The following is a 17,325-nucleotide window of genomic DNA, read 5'->3' on the forward strand; positions in this document are numbered from 1 at the left end:
TCTCCTGGTTTTTAAGACAATCTCATGATTCTTGAATGCTTTAAGTTGGCAATATTGAAAAAGTAATGAATTATGGTGTAAAAAGGTCTTGAGATTAACCAAAGATCCACCATGCATCTCGGTAAGCGGATGGACTGTATACAGAACGACTGTATACATGTAGTCATGGGATAAAAGGGAAGGTCCTCTCATGGATCAGTAACTGGTTAAAAGATAAGAAATAATAAATGGCCAGTTTTCACAATGGAGAGAAGTAAACAGTGAGGTCCCCATGGATCTGTACTGGGACCTGTACTGCTGAACATATTCCTTAATGATTTGGAAAAGGGAGTGAACAGTGAGGTGGCAAAGTTTACAGATGATACAAAATTTTTCAAGATTGCAGTCAGCTTTGGACTAAACTAAGAGTTACAAAGGGGTCTTACAAAACTCGGTGACTGAGCAACAAAATAGCAGATGAAATTCAACACTGATAAGTGCAAAGCAATGCACTTTGAAAAAAATAATCCCAACTATAGATAGATAGATTCTAAATTACCACTCATGAAAGAGATCTTAGAGTCATTGCGGATAGTGCTCTGAAAACTTCAGCTCAATGCAAAGGAGCAGTCAAAAAGGCTAACAGAATGCTAGGAACTATACAGAAAGGGATAGAAAACAAGACAGAAAAATACCATAATGCCATTACATAAATCCATGGTGCACTCGCACGTGAAATACTATGTCCAGTTCTGGTTGTCCCATCTAAAAAAGGAACTGGAAATGGTTCAGAGAAGGGCAACAAAGATGATCAAAAGGTATGAAATGACTTCCAGAAAGGAGAGATTAAAAAAGCTAGAGCTGTTCATTTTAGAAAAGAGACTATTAATGGGGAGGGACATGAGAAAGCTCTATAAAATAGTGACTGGAATGGAATGGAAAAAGTGAATAGAGAAATGGTATTCATCTTTCCCCACAATACAAAAAACCAAGGGTCACCCAATGAAATTAATAGGTAACGGGTTTAATACAAACAAGAGGAAATACTTTTTTTTTCACAACACACAAGCAACCTGTGGAACTAATTGCCTTGGGATGTTGTGATGGCCAAAAGTATAGCTGGGTTAAAAAAATAACTCGATTAGTCCATGGAGGACAAGTCTACCAATGGCTATTAGCCAAAATGGTCAGGGATGGAACCCTATGCTTGGGACAACCGTAAACCTCTGCCAGAGGAAGACAGAGAAGTTTCTCTCCAAAATTGCCCTGCTCTACATTGTCTCCCTGAAACTCTGGTACTGGCCATTGTTGGAGACAGGATACTGGATTAGATGGACCATTGGTATGAACCAGTATGGCCGTTCTTATGTTCTTTCTTTTAGACTGTAAACTCTATGGGGCAAGTACTGTTGTTTACAATACATTTATACAGCATGTACCCCAGAGAGGTTCCTATCTGATGGGAGCTTCTAGATATACTACAGTATAAATGGTTATGTTAATAATAATAATAATAATTTTAATGCATTTCTTTATTTAACATATTCCATATTTATGGCCCAGGAAATATTTTCCCATTGACATTCACCAAAGCACATCTGTAGGGCAAGGATAAGAATTCATGTGTAATCCTTTTAATCTGTTTCCTTGAGCATTAGGTTGATTGTTTCAGTTTGGATTTTCACCAGAGCCTAAGGGAGGTAGGCACCTTCAGAAATTCCAACCTGATTGTTTTTTCTCCTGCTCACAGGCTTATTTGGGCACATTGCTTCTTCTTCTTTTTTTTTTTTTTAAATAAATCTTTGTTTTCATTGTATTTTTTTTAAAGGTGTTGTCCAGAAATCTTCCAGCCTGAGGACTCAGAAATTAAAAATAACTACTACACACATTTCTATTTGATATGAAATAGTAATAGAATGTATAATCCATTTGTACACAGTCGGACTAAGTGAAGTAAAATCATGACTAGGTGAAGTAAAATCAGTAGTGTAGCACTAGTGAGTTATGATATTGGCTGAGAGAGAGATCCAAGACCCAATCTGGCAAAAACTGAGATGGCCTCTGGTATGCTGTACTTAATTTTTGGAAGAGGGGATTTTACCACATGCCTCCTTAAGTACTTCCTGCTTGACTGCCTGCCGATTCATAGATTAATATGGGATTGGTTTTTTTAAAAGTACCAGGAAAAGTTTTTCAGAAATGACTAGCGATTTCTGGGTGCCCAACCTGAGTGACCATAGAGGGGCTGGATTTATAGAAGAGAGCTCAGTACTATTTGAAAATCAGTCTCCATTAAAGTGTTTTTGACACCCCAAATTGCTAGTTACTTTTGAATTGTGTATCCCCTTTTCTTTTGATATTGGCTTTAAGAGGGAGAAAGTGAGGAAACAGTAATGAGAAAAACAAATTACAAAAAAAGAGAGAAGAAAAGAAACAGTTAAAATGGCATTTTTGTTGAAAATACTGCTAACCTTACCCCTTTGGAGAATCTCAGATTAGAGTTAAAGGTTCAGGGTCAAATTCTGCTCCTATTTCATTATTATTTACAGTGGTGTAAACATGAAATAACTCTGCTGGCATCTGTGGACTTATTCCAGATTCACACCTGTGTAACAGAGCAGAACTTGTCCCACAATATTTTTCTAGTTATATTCAATGGAAAAATTAAAAACAACATAAAACTATGTGCTCCTTATATGAAGACCCAATACTGGTGTGAAATGCAAAATATAATTCAACTTTAGAGGTAGTGAAAACCAGGAACTCAAAACATATGGGCAAAGAAAGGCTGCCAAAATCAATTGTAGCACTAAGTTTTTAAGGAGCAGTCAACAATTATTTGAAATCTTTAGCCTCTGTCAGGCTTTCAACAATGTTAAACCACTACACAAAATTATAGCTCAGATAATGCACAGCAATAAAAACACTTCGGTCTCATTATTAGTTTCTTGTCAAGTTCCCTGCAACTTAACTGGTTTATGTTTAAGGGTAAATGTGCTCCCTAAAAATTAAAACATTGCATACTTTACTATGTAAACAGGTAGCATGTCACTTGATTAAGCGGTTACTATGAAAGGTGTAACTCTAAAGGCGTTTTACAACATACTGGTTTAGTCCCAAGAGTTCTTGTTATTTTCTTTCACTCAAAAATCTCTGGTTTAAGAGAATAGCACCAATGCCATTGATATATTTATAATTTAGCAGCTATACTAAATGAGAAGTTCACTCTAATTTTGCTGGCAGTTGCTACTCTCACAAAGAATCATAGAAGAATCATAGAGTCATAGAAGATTAGGGTTGGAAGAGACCTCAGGAGGTCATCTAGTCCAACCCCCTACTCAAAGCAGGACCAATCCCAACTAAATCATCCCAGCCAGGGCTTTGTCAAGCCAGGCTTTAAAAACCTCTAAGGATGGAGATTCCACCACCTCCCATGACATGACATAAACTCAGGGCCGGTGCAACCCATTAGGTGACCTAGGTGGTCGCCTAGGGCGCTAGCATTTGGGGGGCGACATTTTGGGTCCTTTGGCGGCGACCGCAGCGGCCGGATCTTCGGCCGCCCCGGTAGTCGTTGGCATTTAGGCGGAGGGTGCTGGGGCAGGGGGGCGCAGGGAGGGCCGCCTGCAGCAAGTAAGGGGGGGGACAGCACGCAGGGGAACCGCTCCCCGCCCCAGCTGACCTCTGCTCCGCCTTCTCCCCTGAGCACGCCGCCCTGCTCTGCTTCTCCTGCCTCCCAGGCTTGTGGCGCCAAACAGCTGATTGGCGCCGCAAGCCTGGGAGGCAGGAGAATTGGAGCGGCGACGGCGTGCTTGGGGAGGAGGCGGAGCAGACGTGAGCTGGGCCGGGGAGCTGCCACACGGCTCCCTGGGCCGGGGGGAGCTGCCGCAGGGGGGGGCACCTCAGGGTGGAGGGGAGCAGCTGCTGTGGGGGAGAGGGGACACCTCAAGGCGGAGGGTGGCGTGGGGAGCTGCCACAGGGCTCAGGCGGGGGGGGAGGGGGAAAGGTGGAAGTTTCGCCTAGGGCGCGAAACATACTTGCACCCACCCTGCATAAACTGTCCCACTAGAGTTTGACTAAGAACAAATTTATTCTAACAAACCTACGGTAATCTTGATTTTACTTTAAAAATACCACTATTGGTATTTAATTGTGTAGAATAATAAAAATGTAGTCAGCCTTCTTAAGTTTGTCTTGGGTTGATTCACAAAGTAAAACTATGGATGATTTTAGGGTTATTACACATAACAATCCAAACCAACAAAATAACATAGTTTTCAAAACATGGATGTAACTAACTTAAGTAGCTTTTTCCGTTTCCCATTTTCTAGTTATCATGTAATTTGTTAGAGTCATGCCAGAAACTTGTGCCCTTTTGTTGCCCATCAAAAATAGTTTCATTTTGTAGTGATTGAAATTAAACTTTTGAACAACTTAGCTCTTCTTCTTGGAGTGCATTATTTTGAATATAAGCTATTTTTGGATGGTGCAGAAAAAATGCAAATTCATAAAGTTCTAATTTGGCAAGAAATAGGAATCCTAACAAATTAAACCACATGATTGTGCCACCATCTAAGATGCCAAATGGAAAAAACACTGGGGTCTCTGTTTTGTCTGAAAAATGGTTAACAAAGAGAACTTTTGATGTTTATTCTTCTGTACCCTTATGAGAGAGAAGGCTCTCCAAAATAGTGGCATTGTTGAATGAAGCTACTGAGGCAGACGATTCAACCATATATGACCTCTCATCGTCCTTCGGCCCTATATCAAATCCCCCCTACTGCTTTGCATTTAAGACATGAGGAACACATATCTGAACTGGTGTTTTTGGCTCTTATTGCCAGATAAAGAACAAAGACTATTCATATAATTAAATATTTATGAGGCGTTTCTGGTAATGTCCCTCTTACACAGAATGAAATCAATTGACCAGCCCAAAGATACACTGCTTGAAAGCCAAGTGTGTAATAATAGAATAAGCAATCTATATTCTCAAAGGGTCATTCTGTCCTCTTTATTATACCTAACTTAAAAGAAAAATACACATTAAAAAAGCATGGTCCCTATACTTAGTGTGTTGAGTGTGTCTTCTTTAGACTGTAAAATGTGTATAGATTTTAATGAGCACCAAGAATGACAAAGCCAACTATACATTTAGAACAGCAATCACTTTAGTAGACACAAACATTTTTCGAATGAAACACTGCCCTCCTTACTGCTTCCCAGCACCTTTGTAAGAACGAAAAGAACAGGCAAGCCAATGATGGTGCTACCATGACATGTCTTAACAGGCCAGTAGAGGGAGCTCATTAATAGGGCAATCAAACTTCCTCTCTGAGTTTCATGGCTGTGGTGCCTGAAGCTTCAATCATGTACATGGTCAAAAAAGGGTATGACATGAAACCATCAAACATCACCAAAATGAATCTTTTTTAGCTGCATTTATTCAAAATACCAATAGCTAATAAGAAAATTGTAATTTTCTAGCATGGGTTTTGTGAGAATAGGAGAGACTAATGGCTAAGATCCATATGTTCATGTGTTCTGCATGCTGTAGTCATACGGTAATACAAAATGACCTCTCCAAGCTGCAGTGCCAGTTGAAAATGCCTACTTGGTCCACTGCTGTGCTGTTTCAATTTCAGAACATATCCAGCATGCAAAATCTGTGATATATTTGTATGTAACAACATGAAAAAGAAAAAAAGAAAAAGGAGTGGCCTGAGGCAAGTTGGGAGAAGTCAGGGGGGCAAAAACAAAATATTATATCTAGTACTCTGGGTAAGTACCCTAATGATATAGTGTAAGAGAGTAGAGCTTCAGAATATGTACCACCAAATATTGCTACCACTGGTGTATGGTACTCATGATAATGCAGCATCACTGTCCTGGTAGTATACTGCAGCATTTACTGAGCCCGGGAGAAGTTCCTACAACATAAAAGCAACATCACTCTGATATTGCAGTCCTTACCAGGCATAGCTCCAATTTAAATCAATTGGATCCAATATTTTTCTATGCCTGGATCTCCTAAAGTCTTTTGAAAATTCCTTGTCTGTTAATCTTTGATTCTATAAAGCAATTAAGTAAATGTTTCATTTACTCCTGTTTCATTGCAATTTTTGTAGCTCAAAATCAGTACAAATGGCAAGTGTTTAACTTAGTAGATGCTGAAGTGCTTTGTTGAATAGGGGTCGAGTTAAGCATATGATTAAAATGAAACATGTGCTTAAGTGCTTTTTTGAATCTAGGTCCTCATAAGAGACCAAGTCCTACAGTCTTTACTCAAGTTTATACTCACTGGGCAAAATCCTGGCCCATTGAAGTGAATGGCAAAACTCCCATTGATTTCAATAGGATTGGGATTTCACCCCTTGACTTCGAAGGGAGATTTGGCAGAATAAGGGCTGTGTGACTGGGCCTAAAGATTTTTACAGAAAAGCTTTAGGTTAAAAGGAAAAGCTTGAGGACACTTTGTACATGGAAATCTATTAAGGGAGTGGTATTCTCAATGGTGGCCTAATTTTGCTCCCATTGAAGTTGATGGTAGAACTCCCATTGACTTGGCAGAGCTGAGCTCTTTTGAAAGTCCTATTCTAAGCATACAGTTATTTTAAGACCAAGCCCATGGTAATGATCTGTTGTGGTGCACAATACAAAATAATATTACGCAACATAAAATGCTCTTCTCTTTACCTGCACTGGTGCCTGCACCGGTTGTGAGGTCCCCACCCATCAGACCACCTAGGGGTGCAAATAAAATAGTCAAAATGATAATGGCTAAAATAAACCACAAAGGTCAAACATTTTAAACAATATTAACATGTTTACTCTCAGATGATCCGTTCCAATGTCCACTGAAGTTCCTGGACATCTTTTAATTGACTTCAGCGGGCGTTGGATCAAGCCCATAATCTTAAAACTGCAAAATGCCCTTTGTAAGGTTTTACAGCTAACAATATTTGTGTCATGATGTCATGCAAACACAAAAATATGTGGAGTAGCTGACACTTTATAGAAGCTGACACTTTCCAGAATTTTTTTCAAGCTGACATAGTCTAAGAAGCATCCTTTTATTTAAAAAAAATCAGACTTGGTCTGATGATACTGGATTATTTGAAAAAATAATTATTTCATTGTTAATTGCTTTAGAAAAGCCAAAGGTGATAATTCTGCATCAGGTTGGTGCCAGGCAATGACATATTGCAAGTAGCTCTATGAACACATTAATGGTAAAGAATGATTGTAACATATTTGTGTAACTCTTGATTATAATATTCTTGTTCCTTTTGCAGACATTCATTCTCTAGATTTATTTATTTACTTTTTTCCTTGGGCTGGAGACCTTGTATGGTTCTTTGAACTCTGAATGCTTAAGGCTGACGTTGCTTCAGCCAGACTGAGTGAATGATCCTAATCCCCATTTATCCTGCTCAGAGGTGACCCTGAATCATCACCAGCATGGAAAGCAACCTTTTGTTTATACACTTCAGCTTGGAGGTGGCCTACCATTTACCAATCAATGAGCTTATGAATACATACAGAATCACAAATCTTATATTTAGCCTCTTAACTGTTGTTTAAGTATTAGAGGCCTATTTTACTTTAGAAGATAAGGTTGTCCTGATCACACTTAATTTTTCAAGCTTATGAAAAACAGTGCAGTGGCTTTTTGCATGACACAAGTAGATCAGCTGCCTTTTTATGTAAGAGCAAATTGTCTGCCTTTCATCCTTTATTGATTTCCTTCATTCTTAAACAATACTCAGATGTTTCCAGAACATTATTTTCAGGGTTTTATTTTATTTTATATATCTGGGTTAGAAACCTCTTAGGCTTTTTCTTTGATTTTTTAACACAGCAATTTTGGGCAACCTGTTATGACTGGTAAAAGAAAATCCTGCTTTTCTGAGTACAGTTTAAAGTGACAGAAGATGCACTGGTATTCTGATAATAAAGAACATTGAAAGAAATGGGATTTAACAGAGCCTACCTGTGTTTCCTGCACTTGGAGGCCGATGTGTCACACCAGGAGACATGCTATTTCTCTGCAAAGAAGGGTGGGCCAGTGGCAAAAGGTTGGGGTTACCCAGTGAGCTGACTGGGTTACTGTACACCAAACTGTTGTGGTTGGACACTGGGATAGAAACTGGCATCTCAAAGTTGGGTGGTGGAACAGCCTGTACAAGCAAAAAAGGGAAACAAAGACAAGAATAGTACAGAAGCACAACAGTCTTCAAGTACAGTTACTCTATATTTAGTTCAAATATTTTGTAACTGGTGGTTAAAACATAAAAAAAAACCACCTTAACAATCAAGAGAAGAATTTAAGGCACTAAGAAAGGCTTTTACAAATGGCTTTACAAATCATGATTCAATATTCCTTTCCTGCAGCTTGTAAATCTTCTTTGTGAGTATTGGAAGGTTTTTTTTTTCACTTTGTTTAAAACAAAGCCCCTCTTCATTAGGCTTCATTTTCTTTCTCTTCCATTCAGTGAAGTCATAATTGTTCATTTGTGATATCTTAATCTGGTGTCACAGATGACTGTAAGATCAAAGGTACATGATTATGATGACTTCATTGCATGGAGAAAAATGAGAAGGGATGGAATGCAAGGGAGAAAGCTTTAGTTTCAGCATGTGTTGCTTTAGCAACCAGAATCATGTTAAAGGCACAAACAACTGAATTACTTTTTTTAAAAAGTTTTTCCTTAGTCTGGAATGGGCTTTAAAGAAACAAAGTGTTCCCCAAGGACATATCAAAGCATAGTGTAAAATATACATATCCAGGATCCTTAACTGACAGTTCTTTTTTTGTAGTACCTTTTCATTATGCTTTTATCTTCATTTAAAAGTAACATCCATATATATATACACACACACAGTTATTTTCATCCTGAAGGATCCCTTTAAATGAAGCAAATTGGGCCAAATTATGCCTCTTATGACTCTAAACAGCATGGAAGAAGGAGACAAGGTGCAGTGCCTGAGTGGCAGTGCCAAGAGGCATTTATTAGACATTTAAAAGGCACAATCTAGTGTTGCCAATTCTCATGATTTTCTCCCGAGTCTTGCTTGTTTTCTTGAACCCTAAGGTTCTGGAATTATGTGAATATGTGAGAATTCCAGCTTTTGTTTCTTAAAAAAATAACGAGTTTTCAGTCCTCTTGGTTGCAGAGAAAAACTTGAAAATGTGACCTGAGTGCACCCTAAAGGTTCAAAAACCAGAAGCAATTAAAAGGAACCCCAAATGTATTGGTTTTTTTTTAAATTTCATGAATTTTGGTGGGGTCTGACTCAAGTTCTTGGAATGCTTGGGGCTGGTAATACAGACCTGGGACCTGGAGGCACTGTGATGAGAGATGTCCATAGTGCAACGATCCAGCTGTGCTGGACAGGGGATACATAGCCTTGCCCATGTCCCACCCATAAATGCATCCTCTGGGGCTGGCTATTCAGTTCTCCAGGCAGTGCTGGCTAAATGCCCTGCTTTGTGTACTAGAGCAGCAGTCACATTATGGCTGCCTTACGCTCCCTTTGCCCTTGTCTCACCTCTCAGGGGAAGTATAATTCAGCCCTAAATATACAGGAATCATTTTACTTACCACTGAATAATAGTGCACAGCAAGATTTCAATTCAGGGCAGGATGCAAAGGACGTGTTACATGAGTACCTCCAGATTCCAGGTATAATTCAAGGTGTTAATTTTGTTCTCTAACACTGTCTGTGGCTAGGGTCCTGGCTTGAAAAAGACTGTCTCTCTCCCCTCATGCTGCCATGACAGCTGAGGGCAGCTGGGGTACTCGAGCTAACTGACCCCAGATTAAGAGTCTAGGGCCAGCTGGCAGAGCATTCTCAGTGGAGAGCCCTTGACTCTGGAACTAACTTGCTCTTTGCTACAACGGAGCTGAAGTCTTTTGTCCCTAATGGTCAATTTTCTGAAGAGTTTGTTCAGTGAGGTGGTTTAAGTCCGTGGGGAAGAGAGAACTATTTTGAGGAATATCCTTCTCCTTTTGTTTAGTGGACAAGAAGCAAAACTGTATGCTGTACTACATTCTGTATCTGGCCCCTGAATTGTATTAGATAGCTTGTATTCCATAAATAAAAAAGAGATACAATAAATATATACTGAAAACGATAACGGATAAAGGCGCTTTCTCTGTGCAGCACCCTAACCTGAATTGTTATGTTAATAACCAAAACTTTGCCTACATGTCGAATTTTTCTGCAAAAGGAAGTTTTCAACACACACAACACGGATTAGCATTTTAGAGTGTGTTATGACTGTAGGCCCGATTCCTTGGAAACACATACATAGTAGATAATTCAAAACAGTATATAAGCAGGTAGATATGTTTAGAAACACAATGGGTGAAATTCATCCCTCCTGGCACAAAGCCAAAATAACAGCAATTTGCATGGGGAACTTCCTAAAATGGAATCCACCCTCCACAGCACAGAGGCAAGCCATTAGGCTGCAAGATTAGCCTCTCTTCAACAGCTATTTCAGCCTATGTGTCACATTGATGGCTGCTGTCTTTCCAAAATGTTTTGGCCCACTGAATCCATGTCAAGGTGGATCCATTAGCTACACTTCCAGTCTACTCCTAATGAGTTGACTAGGAGCCCCCTATCCTGGCAGCATGTTTCGGAGGTGTGGCAATTCCCCTACAGGCTCAATCTGCCCACTTTTCCAGCTCTGTAGGGGCCAAGCAATGCTTTTTGGGCTTGCATGTGCCCTCCCACAATTGAGAATTTTACCCACTGAGTATGCAGAATGATCCTGTGTGCGTCACCTTTGCCATGATGCAGACAAAGCACAGGCTGCTGATCATGGCTATACAGCTAATGAGCAGTGTCCATTCCGCTTCCCGTTTTTTCCTTTCCTATCCTCTTAATCCCTATCTCTCCTCCCAATTAAAATAAACACCCAGCGAGAAATATGACTAACAACACTGTGCCAATTCTTCACCAGATTCATTTGCTTGTATCCTCATCTCCTGCACTTTGTCCATTTGTGTCTTTAGACTGCAAGCCCCTCAAGGCAGGGATTGTCTCTGTTCTGCACAATGGGTCCCCAATCCTGACTGCTGCTATTACTATGGCTACTATACTACTGTACAGACTAATTATCACTGAAACATATGAGCATTGCCAAAGCAATTATTAGGTCCTCTTTTGTCATTCTCTAAAGGCATTCTTAGATGAGCTGCAGAATTCATATCCCTCATTACTGGATGTACATATTGCGGCTGCCTTAGCATGCTTTTATGTAGTTTGGATACTGTAGGGCTAGTTTACAGCACACTTTGCATGCAGTTTGGCTATGGTTAGGTTGTTTACTTGGTGCTTTTATATGCAGTTTGGCTATGTTAATGCTGGAATTTTGTTTTATTCCTTCTGCAGTCAAAATATATGGGACATAAAAATCAATAATGAGTTGGGTAAACTGTGTGGTCCTCCTGGGCATCAAGGCTGGCTGTATAATACTACACTGCAGAACCAATAACAACCAGCTTCAAATTTGTTTCTCTGGTTCTGGCTGCCTAAAACTCTGTTTACAGTCACAAATTTTCTTGGCTGGGTTGTGCCGGACCTGGTACAGATCCCCACACCACTTATGGAGGTGAAACAAGGATGCGAACATTGCATGGCATCATTATTTCAGCCTGAACTGATGTGCATCTGTGCGTATGATATATTGCAAACATGTGGGTGACTTTTTGCATATTGCTCTACTTTGCCCGGTCTTCTTTCCATAATCAAATTGTGTATTAATTTGATGTGAAATTTCAAACAGGTGAAATCACACATTGAGCTAGAAATTATGGTCACAATTTCTTGTGCTAAATTTTGCTAATTTTTTTTTTGCCAGTTTCAACCAGGACTTACCACTACATACATTCAGAGAGAGAGAGATTCATAGCTGCTTTCTAGTGGACTATTTCTGTCCCATATGCTTTCAGCACTCTTCTAATAACTACAAATAAATATATAATTATCATCAGATGTTTTAGAATCATATAAATACGCATCCCCAAAATATTCTATGGAAATATTATTGGCCTGTTTCATTAAGAGGAAAAGCCAAGTTTCTTTTCATCTGCAGTATTTTTGTTTAATTACAAGTCCAGGAGCAGGCCTAACCTCTACCATACATTTTTCTAAGCCATGATTAAATGGTTTGACTTGTTTTCACTCCCCTTCCACCCATCCTCCCCTATTTTGCTCCTTTTCCCACCTTCCTGCTTGCCTTTTGTAGGCCACTTCCTCAGCTGATAGAAATTTCTGGAGCTCCACTGAATTCACTGGAACTATGCTGATTTACACCAGCTGAAGATCTGGCCTCATATTTACAAATCTCTGTTATGGATTAGCTATGAACTCCATCAGGCCTATTAGACATTGGCTTTCACTGGGAGGGATGGCGCTTCCCACTGTACAAAGGAAGACTATCTGCTGCTATTTTGTTTCAGAGGATGTATCTCCTGCATGCTGGTCCTGCTCTGCAGACCACTGTGGAGGGTGAGAATTGAATCATTTGTGGAGAGGGGGTGTCCCTCGTGTGCATAGAGGGAGCCATCCTTGGACTTGTAGGACTGCAACTGTGTCAGAGCTTTGTGTAGTGCGTGCACTGGAGGAGTGAGACTCCTTGAGGGTCTTCCTCCTGAGCATCCACATCAGGACATGTCAGAATCCTGCCATATATATAATCATGGTAACACCTGCGATTCTATAGCACCTTTCCTCAGACCATCTCAAAGCCATTTCACAAAAACTAATAAACTGAACCTCACAACATCTTTGGGAGGTAGGTAAGTAATATTATATCTAACATGAAGTTTAGGAAACTGCAGCAGAAAGAAGTTTAGCCAAAGAAGTAGTTAATGGCTGAGCTGGGACTATAATGCAGGAGGAGAGCTGGTGGTAAATTTTTTCTTCAAAATTTTGATGAAAAAAATAGACAAAATTTTTGGGACACTTTTGTAAGAAAATATTGTCCTGTGTTTTTACCTGCTCTAGTGAGGATCTCTCTTGGTCACTGTTGCCTACGCTTGTAGAGAGTTAAAAAGCTGCCAGGATCGACACCCAGCCAAGAGTGAATTTTTTAGGATTTCAAAAAGTTTAGCAGTTAGAGATATAGTCCTTTGGAATAACAAAACCAAGTAGCACATGAGATCACAGCCTCTCAAGGAGCATGTGAAACTCAGTTCTGTACATGAGGAATGAATTACTTGAGGGATTTTGGTTTCTGGAATCAAATCCCATTTGATCAAGGCCTCTGTCACCTGGGGGTTTGATCAACTAGTATCCATCATCTGAAAGTGGAAAGGGACTGCAGTGAGCAGGATTTTTACCAGGTAAAGGACTAGAGATCTGAGTTAATAACTGACTCAATAAATTGAAACCATCACTTTACCAAAAAGATCTGTGTCAAGTCTTTTAGCAAAATCATGGTAGCAGTTTCAAAGCTCTCTTGCTGACAAATAGAATTAGACAGAGGAGAGGAAATAGGAAGGTGGGGAAGGAGGGAAGGAAATATAAAGTGTATATGTATTCAATTAAATGTTTCATACACCCTAACATTTTTAACATTTTTAACAATGTGTTCTAAATGAATATTTGTTCAATTTAAAGCTATTCTGGTCTCTTGGATAAATATTTATTTTCTAAAGATTTGCCAAAACATGATTTTACCAGAGATACCAGAACAGCTCATACAAGTTTTCCTTAACTCATATGAAAAATTCTTTATCCAAGAATTAGTTGAAACAATATTTAAGTTGTGAAAGAAGAATCACAAAATTCTTAAGGACAAATGTTTCTCCAGTTTGGACATCAGCTTTTGCATGTGCAACGAATTGTGACTGCAAAAGAGGCCTATATTTTGGGGGACATAAAAAGCTATTGGTATCCAGCCCTCCTATTTGCATGTACACATTTAGGTTTTGCACATGCAAGATGGCTGCATTCTCACTTTTGGAGGTGCAATCAACAGTATGTGCAAACACTGATGTGCAAATTCAGATGCTTGCTTGAAACTGGTTAAAAATGGGGCTGTACATTAAGTTATATACGCTTTTATTCTATTTATACAGCTTGCTTCTCTTTCTTATACAAGGTGTATTGGATTTAATCATGAATTTCTGAACTTTTGTCAGTTTGTATCACCAGTGTAATGTTATTAAACAGTTACAATACTTACTTTTTTTCTGTATGTGTGTACAAACAAAATAGCACATGCAGAGTTATTTCTCTTACGTATCTGGCAAGGCATATGACTGACTGTTAGAAATTTTGACTTGGTTAAAACAAAATTTAGCTCATGTTAAAGCATTAAAAGAAATGCTGATGAGGTCAAAGCAAATCCTCTGATAAAGCTGTAAAATCACCCCAGCACACAAACATGTCTGAATCCTACCATTAGGCTCTCATGCAGGCTGTTTCTCTGCAGCGAGCAATTAGCTGTAACCCTTCAGTGCTGTAACTGAATTTAGCATTGAGGCTTAAGAACTGAAGTGACATGTACAAAATACATTAGCAACTATATATATAAGAATTTCAGTTCTACATCATTTTTTCTATATCACCACAGAAAGTATTCTGTGGGTTTGTTAGCCTATCCACAAAGAAAGATTTCCATCGTTATTTTCTAGATATAATTTGGGCAAGTGGTGTGGTAAACAGTTCTGTAAATCAAGTGAATATAATGTATATATGTATATTTCACTTCCTTCCGTAGGTTTCACCTATAGGAGGTTTTGACTATGTGTCAAATGCAGAGAATTCAAGAGAAAAAATATGTTTGTGATTTTTTTCTATTTGATTCTATGGGAGGGCCATTAAAGCCTGTTTCTAGCTTAAATACTCTCAATAAGAATTCAGAACTGAAAGGGTTAAGATATGTTACTGCAGCAGTTATCAGCAGACAGCCATCTAACCTTTGGTACTTACAGGTATTTTATGGCTCTTGATCATATTATCAAATTCTTCATTAATTTTTTTGTATTTTTCTTCAGTGCGTGGGGTGAGAGCGTAAGAGGAGTCAGGATCGGGGCTTTCACAGCCTTTGTTTTCTTTCTTGTTCAATGCCTGCCAGGTTCAGAGAAATATCAAAAAGTAAAAAAAAAATGAAAGGAGCTCAGAGTACTTACACACAATCTTTGCCTGCTGATCATTAGATCAATATCTTCATTAAGTTTCCTGTACTTGTCCTCAGACTCAGGGCTGTGACCTACTGAATCGTCTGCATCGGGGTCTGGACTGTCACAGCCATTAAGTCCTTTCTTTCTCAATGTCTGAAATACATAATTTGGAAAGTTCAAACCTTGACACAGGCTGCAAGAGAGATTCAGGGGTGTTACATTGCTGCAAACTGCCCTGTAGTTGGAGGCTGCTACATTTGCCATTAGGCAAAGAAAGTGAATACAGATCCGCCAGGTCAACGCTATAGAGCGTGTGCCAGTGGCAAATGGGCAACCATTCTGACCTCTTCCTTCTGAAATCAGAATCAGTCAATAAACTATGGGAATAAGCAATCTGATAAAGTGTCTTGTGCTATAATACATACTTCCCACTGTAACTGATCATGTTTAAGATGTACAATGTGCAATTAGTTTCAACACATAACATATTTATGCATTTCAAATGTATGACTAGAGACATCGAAACAAGAGTTCATTTAAATTGGAGTATTGTAATGTTCCCCCCACCCCTCAAAAAAAAGGAACAGAAGGAAGAAATGCAAACATTGCACATGGATTTAAGAATCTGTGATCTTGACAGAAGAAGGAAGAGCATTTAATTAAATCCTTAATTTGAATTTGACATAAAGGATGACACTAATGGTGCCCTGCCACTCCTTACTCTTGATAGGACAAAGGAGAAGAGGACATTGCTTATGCTGCTCTGATTAAGAGCTTCTAGGCATCATGTTTGCTTTTTGTTGACTCTAATTACAGTGCCACTGATATGAAGTGTTGAAATTTAATATACAGGGAAATACGCTGTTAAAACAGATGCTGACTGAAAAGTCAAAACATGTGAGTTTAAGGTTCAGCCGCTCCAGGCAACCTTCATAACTCTGAACATCATCAACGAGCTAAGTAATGGAGACAAAAAACATCAAACATTACACAACCAAGTCAGCAACTAACAATTTAGCATGAATGCCTTGCCTCAGATATTTTTTGTTAATTGGTTGACCTGGATGGATCATCAGGAAAGAGTCTCTTGCCAGATTAAATTGAAAATATGTCAGAACCAGATCCATATGAACTGCAAAAGCAAGAATACACAAAACCAGCCTTCATAGGTTTGCTCAGATTTTGCTTCAACAGTCCCTAGAGCAAAAGGTTTGCAAAAGTCTTCCATTTGGATACCCACAAACATTATCAGGCAGCAACTTGTGGTGCATTTTGCATTTAAACCTGTTCCTTGGGGGAGAGGGAGAGGCACCTGGTATTCTCATGTTGCTAATTGGCTGAACTTGACCCATGTGATCAGGAGAGGACGCTCACTGCAGGAACAACTGTTTTCTTTGGTTTCTCAGAGTGCCTTCATCTCTGCTCCAGCTGGAACAGTCAGAATCCCCGAGGTCTTTTTGACTATGGCAGTGATCTGGTGCATTATTACCTTTTGTATTACCCTCTGCTATTAGAATAGATCATTATTTTATATTTTGATTCTCATAATAACTATATCCCAATCTTAGAATGTCAGAGTTCTTGTATTGCATTTTAGCAGAGACCTACAGCCATTTCCAGCTCCATCAAACCAGCAACTTATCATTGACAAGAAGCTGAGCCATGCCAATGGGAAGGAAAAGGACTGACTAAAAACTGAAATGTTTGTTGTTTGCTGTGTTTACTATAAATAACTAGAGACATTAAGAGTGAAATTCTCCTTTCTGAGTGCAACAGTGAGTCTTGACTCGGCTCTTCATATAAAACAGGAATTCTCTATACATGTGCAATGTACTGGTGACGAGATCCACTATAAGGATCTTAGGACAGAATTTTTTGCACCAAGGGTGAAATTCAGCTCTCTATGGACATTGCACAAAGCCTAAGTGAACAGATTTCGGGCCTGATTCAAACCCATATAAGTCATGAAAAGATTCCCATTGACGTCAAGTGACTTGGGATCAGGCTCTTTGTGCAAGTGGCAATGTGTGGGACAAGATTCCACCCTTAACAGACGAGCAGGCTTCGGGACTATAATCCAGCCCTCCCCAGCTAGAAAAATGTTCCCTACCCCTCTATGCCCCTGTAGCGGGGTTTCATGTGATCGGATGTGTGCTCAGACTAGTGTCCCCTCCCCAACTCATCCCCAATGCCCTCTGCA

At 39.4% G+C, this 17,325-nt stretch overlaps 1 protein-coding gene across 28 annotated transcripts in view; it reads right to left on the reverse strand.

Moving 5' to 3' along the window:
- MEF2C (myocyte enhancer factor 2C) overlaps positions 1-17,325 on the reverse strand; it is a 155,095-nt gene that overhangs the window by 26,516 nt on the left and 111,254 nt on the right. For 23 of the 28 annotated variants that reach the window (XM_039543985.1, XM_039544009.1, XM_039544005.1 and 20 more), the window contains 3 exons: positions 15,135-15,278; positions 7,973-8,159; positions 6,676-6,723 (listed from right to left, as the gene is read on the reverse strand). In XM_039543985.1, the coding sequence (XP_039399919.1) occupies positions 6,676-6,723; positions 7,973-8,159; positions 15,135-15,278 (379 nt within the window). Of the gene's footprint in view, positions 1-6,675; positions 6,724-7,972; positions 8,160-14,934; positions 15,073-15,134; positions 15,279-17,325 lie in introns of all 28 variants that reach the window. The other 5 variants (XM_039544010.1, XM_039544006.1, XM_039544002.1 and 2 more) reach the window with 1 other exon arrangement.

Source organism: Mauremys reevesii, linkage group 6 (genome assembly GCF_016161935.1).
Source record: "Mauremys reevesii isolate NIE-2019 linkage group 6, ASM1616193v1, whole genome shotgun sequence".
Taxonomy (NCBI): domain Eukaryota; kingdom Metazoa; phylum Chordata; order Testudines; family Geoemydidae; genus Mauremys; species Mauremys reevesii.